At 38.3% G+C, this 6,098-nt stretch overlaps 1 protein-coding gene across 1 annotated transcript in view; it reads right to left on the reverse strand.

Annotated features, from left to right (window-relative positions):
* Positions 1–6,098, reverse strand: part of THSD7B (thrombospondin, type I, domain containing 7B) — a 904,077-nt gene that overhangs the window by 44,932 nt on the left and 853,047 nt on the right. Inside the window, exon 21 of the mRNA XM_006834598.1 lies at positions 2,618–2,763. Coding sequence (XP_006834661.1) covers positions 2,618–2,763 — 146 coding nt within the window. The remainder of the gene's footprint in view (positions 1–2,617; positions 2,764–6,098) is intronic.

A 6,098-nucleotide genomic window follows, 5' to 3' on the forward strand; every position in this document is an offset into this window, starting at 1 on the left:
TATATATATAATAAAATGCATATATATGAAAACAGGCTTAATGAATTTAGAAACTTGGTAAAAGATGAAAAGCTAAGAATTGACAGAAAGTTGACCAAAACTGGCATTGTCACATGAACTTTAAAGTGCTTGTCTACTAGCCAAAGATTGAAAGATTGAAACTACCCACAGGCACCTTAGACAACAAGCCTGCAGATCTATGTCTGAACACCTTTTGGAGCAGCTCTGTCCACTCTGCACACATGGGGTCACCATGAGTCAGAATTGACTGGATGACAAATAACAAGACTCCAGAGCCTGCCCTGTTAAACCATATAAAACAGTTTTATCAATCTGTATATGATACATGCTATTAGATGAAAAACTTGGAAAGAAAGCATTAAGAAATACTGAAAAGAAAAATTATGCTTGAAGATGAACACTTCTTTTTACTAATATTTTGCTACATAAGATCATGGCAGAATTGGTGCAAATTCTTTTATTATGATTAGATACTTCTTGATGGCATACAACCTTTTGAATATATAGAATCCTCACAACTTTCAGCAAATGGGTTCCAATCTGCATTTGGTAGGTTAATCCATGACACATGCAAAGAAAAACAGAAATGTAGCTATGAGAAACATGGTGCTCTTTCTTGGTGTGGAATGCCCACCTGCATTTTGATTGGCTACTCAAAAAAAAAAAAAAAAAAAAAAACTCAGCTTAAGTAATGGCAATTTATAGAAAACATATTATGTTATCTCACACAGTTTCCAATTAGGCAGCAGAATGCAGCTCCGTCTCAGGGAAAACTCACTCAAATATCGCCATGATTTATAGTCTCATTTGCCTCTGTTTGTGTGTGTGTTCCCTTCATTGTTCACTAATGCTTCTGACTAACTTCATTCACAAAGTAGGTAAATTATCAATTTCATTTACACTCCAGATTCTTGGGGAGGAATACTGATTTGAACTGCTTGGGTGAAGTGTCTACCTAAGAGTCATTAACTACAGTCATGTTGTTTTTTGAGGGGTTTGCCTGGATTAAGTCTAATTCCAGAGTTTGATATTGACTAGAATTTTTAGTGTGTAGGATTAACTCCATCTAGAAACTTGAGACAGGAAATTTCTGGAGGCACAGCCTGGTTAGCTTCTCTTGTTGTTTCCAAGGCTGGTCATCACAAATAGATACTAGCATTACCTTCCACCCATCACCAGCAAAACTACAGAGAATGGTCACAACCCACTTGCTTCTGTGGTTTGGCTGAGAGGGCAGTATGTGACAGTAAAGTGAAACATTACATCTAGTGTTTTCTCAAAATGTTCCTATGGGACAAGTTAGCTGACATGAATAACTCTAGACACCTGAGACGATAGAAGGCAATGTTAAAAAAAAAAAAAGTAAGTTCCTAAAACACCTTGTCTAGTAAGACTTGGAACATGGAGCTTGTTCATCCTCTATCTTTCCTTCTTCTCTCGCCTTAGCTTTCTTTCTCCTTAGCTTTCTTTCTTCTCACTTCCCTGCAATGGGCACCTGCATCATTTGAACTTATTTTCTTTACTCTATCACCAGCTGTTACAGCTATAACAAAAAATATTCCGTCTATATTTCATACCTGCATGTGATTCTAAACAGCATTAAAAATCGTTAAATACGCAGAAGATTATCAACTAAGAGGCAAAGTACTCATATTTAAAGCCATTATGCTACTATTGAATTAGTTAATTAGCGTGGCTACCTTATTTTCTTCCAAATGGAAACTGAACAAATGTACCACAATTTCTCTCCCCCTTTGGGACCTATTAAAATACATGGGCATTTAACTTTTGCAAGATAATAATGCTGCATTACAATGTCACCCTGACAGGAACACTAAATATCTCTATGAGAATACTCTCAACACTTTTAATGCATAATCAAAATTATTGTTACTGAATTAAAATATGCTTTGAAATAGGAACTGAAGGATAAACTAGTGCAGTAAGAATATATGGAAAAATCAATATGCTTTTTTTTTCATTTAAAAAAAAGCAAGAAGCAAAAGAGAAAATGCAGTAGAGGCTCTTTGCTGATCCCGCAAAAGCTCTGGGTATGTGATATATTATGATGTTGCTAGGCATTTATATTTCAGGCCAATAAAAAAGTAATCATTGAAGAAAATGTAGTAACCTTGGTTCGTGTAATAATGTTAAAATATAGCCTTCATATACTTTTGGTTTTCTGCCCATATGCAAGATTTTGTCTAAATCTAGAAGTGCCTCTCTGAAAAATACAATCTACAGCAAGCTGTGCATTTCACAGCATCAGGGTTTTACATAATTAAATGATACTTTGATATTTCCAATAGACCATGAAAATAACAGAGAATTCTGGAGGATGCCTAACAGATTGAAAGTCCCATGACCTGGCCTATTAGAATCAGTGCCTAATGAATGGCTATTTCTGTTCTAGCAATATTACTCTGCATGAGGTTAAGTCACTCGGTTGTATTTGCCTATGTTCTTCATTACATTAAAAATACATTGTGCCAGCCCTCTGGAGCTGTGAAATTTATTCCATCAGCACATATGTTTGACCAGACAAGTGCTTTTGACAAACGGAACACATTTCTGTAAGTGTCATTACTTGACCTACCTCCAATTGACATGCAGACCAGTTACCAAGGATCCAGCTGTAGCACGGGGTCACTGGGCAGGTTTTCTGCTGGGTAAGCTCTGTGGGGCATGGCCGTCCTTCTCCATGAGTTGGCATAACGATAAATCGAGTCCGGCTCATTCGACCTAAAATGATAAAAATAGAAGGTATCAGCTTTTTTGTTAAGTTTGGCTTGAAAAAGAGAACTGAAGGACACAACATTGCTTTATATCTGTAAGTCATCATTATAACACACCACACTCTGTTCCATTCAGCTTTCTTTCCATAGAAACCCATTTTGATTTGGGTTTCTATGGAAAGACATAGGCTACCAAGGTCTACATATTACTAAAGGGCCTAACATTCTGTGTTCTTCAATCTTCACATGCCAAAGCTCTGTATTACTGCCAAATAGATGTTTCCTGTAAACTCTGGGTAGAGAGTTAATTCATTCTACAAAGATTTATCAATCATGACCCAGGCTACCATCCATCTGTCAGTTTATTGTACTGTGGTTACTTGCATGTTGCTACGATGCTGGGAAGTATGTCACCAGTATTTCAAATCATGTTTGGTTAACAGGCTTCAGTAGAGGTTCAAGACTAAGACAGAGTAAGAAGAGAGGTCTGCTAATCTTCTCCTGAAAATTAGCCAAAGAAAACTTTCTGGATCACAACAGAACACTGTCCAGCTTGCTTGCCTCAAATATGTCCTCGGGAGGAACCAGTCTCTAGAGCAGAATTTCATGTATGGTACAGTTGAGGGCCGGCAAGGATAAGGAAGACCCTTGGTGGTAGGGAGTGATCACTGAGAGGATGATGCCAGACTTGGTAATATTTTGTGTTGTTGTAGATAAAATCATCATGAGTTGGTATCAATTTGACAGCAGTTATAAACAACAACAACAATGCAGGCATCCTTTTAGGCGAGAACAAACACATGTGTGAGGAATCTGCCTTCCCAGGCCTTACAGTCTAGCCAAGATTACAACAATGGAGACAGGTGAATCTTCCTTTTGTGTGTTAGGTTTTAAATTAACAGGTAAGGTAAAAATTGCACATAGTTGACCTCAGTGTTACTTTGAGGTCCCACTTGTTGTTAAGTGCTATCAAGATGGTTCCAACTAATAGAGGCACTGTATAGGGTTTCCAAGGAGTGGCTGGCGAGTTTGAGCCACCAACCTTGTGGTTCAAATCAATCTTGGGGTACAGTGTTTTATCCCACAGCATGCCAATAGTGTCTCCCAATTAATTCAGCATAGACTTTTTTTTTTGAAATGTAGATCACATTTTTGTTTTCACTGAGCTCAGAAATAAGTCATTGGCTTGTGTGAAGGACTTACGCTGTTTGGAAACAGGTATTTCCAAAAACAAGAGTCCTTTGTGATGGAGGTAAATGTACTGGTCTATAAAGTCAGTCTTCAAAGCCAGAACTATCGTGACAGTAGCCTACAAAAATTACATGTTGGTGTTCTTGTTGTTTAGTGCCATTGAGCTGGTCCCAACTCAGTAATCCTGTATAAGGACCCTGAGGAGCACCTGGTGGGTTTGAACCACCAAACTTGAGGTTCAAACTGACCTTGAGGTTGAGTGTTTATCCTCCAGTGCCACATCAGGACTCAGAGCATGTAGTAAAGATGCAGTGAAGTTTGTGACAGAACTAGAGAGTATGCCTACGAGTAGTTGAACTTTCAGCAGGAATCTGAAGTGGTCTAAGTCCAATTAAGATATGCAGAGAGAATCCCAGGCAGGGTAAGCAGCATGTGAGGAGGTAATGAAATGCAAAGGAACATGACAGGTTTGATGCTGTAACAGAAGACTGATGTGGCTACAACACACAGAGAGAGGTGGGAGAGGATAGTTAGATACATCACTGCTAAACCTATTAGAAAGGAGGACAAAGATTATACCATTACAGCTATATCCTAAAAAAACCAGAAAGCTAGTGCTGGCTTTGCTTCTATGAGAATTCAAATGAAAGCACTGGATGAGAATAATTGTCCAATACCTTCAAGTTCATTCATGATTAAGGGTGGCTCACAAAGTCATTGGACCTGCCCTCTTACTGACTACCAGAAAGTGATAATGGATTTGGTGGCAAATTAGTTCTGTCTGAGAAGACCCTTGAAGAAACTAGAATGGTTTAATCACTGGATTCTAAATTCCTTGAGATATTGTTTTCTAACCCTAATGTAGTTTCCATCCTGGCATGGCACTGTGGGTTAATGTCCTGCACTGCAAAGTTGGTTTGAACTGCAAGGTGGGTGGTTCAAGCTCACCAGTCACTCCTATATAGGGTTGCTATGGGTTGGAACCAACTTGACAGCACTTAACAACAAGCACTAATCTTTAAAGCGTTCAAAAGCAAAGATAACTGTTTGAGGACTGAGGTGCATCTGTCTGAAGTGATGATTATTTTTAATTGCCTGATAAGCATGTGAAAGTCAGACAATGAATAAGAAAGACTGTAGATGAATCAATGCATTTGAATTATGATGTTGGAGAAGAATATTGAAAGAATCATGGACTGCCAGAAGAACAAACACATCTGTGTTAGAAATACAGTCAGAATGCTTCTCAGATGCCAGGATGGGCAGACTTCATCTCTCCTACTTTGGAGGGACCAGCCCCTGGAGAAGGATGTCATGGGGAAATTGGAGGGCCAGTGAAAAAGAGGAAGACCTCTAATGAGCTGAACCGACACAGTGGCAACAGCAATGGGCTCAAATATAACAATTGTGAGGATGGGACAGGACCAGGCAGATTTCTGTTCTGCTGGACATAGGATAACGATGTGTCAGAAATGACTTCACAGCACCTAACATCAAACATTACTTAACCACATCAAACATTACTCAAATAGTTGTTTCAATATTTTGATAATACGTTTGCATGATGCTATCTGATTTCTGAAAATGTATAATTGTACAATCATATTAAAAATATTTTTGAGCACTTATCATGAGCTAGGTAATGTTTTAAATAATTTATTTATCATGACTCATTTAACAGTCTTAACAGCTCTAGAGGAAATTCCTACAGTTTTTTTTTCCTCCTGAAGGCAAAAATCTCATAAATTTCAGAACAGGATTCAAACACAAGAAGTTTTGTTTTAGAGACTGCTGTATTAATGATGTTGGGTAGACACTGACAGGAAAGCAAGGGTTATCTACCAATCCAAAACTTTTAGTGGAGACATAAGGGAAACTTTGATTACAGGTAAAATCTCTGGCAATAGGAATACGGGTTTGGTAAACTTTCCCATTCTATAACCTTGGGCACCGAGGTCCTTTGTGGTTGATACATGGCTGGACAGCTCTACTGAGCATCATGAACATCAAACCATTCAAGTAAACTATTGTTTCATTTATGTGAAATGGTTTCCCAGCGTGGTAAAGGCTTTGAGCCCAAGATTATGTATTAATTCTTGCTTGTTGTTGTTGTTGTCAGGTGCCATCAAGTCGGAACCGACTCATAGCGAC

Source organism: Chrysochloris asiatica, unplaced genomic scaffold (genome assembly GCF_000296735.1).
Source record: "Chrysochloris asiatica unplaced genomic scaffold, ChrAsi1.0 scaffold00012, whole genome shotgun sequence".
In the NCBI taxonomy this organism is placed as follows: Eukaryota; Metazoa; Chordata; class Mammalia; order Afrosoricida; family Chrysochloridae; genus Chrysochloris; species Chrysochloris asiatica.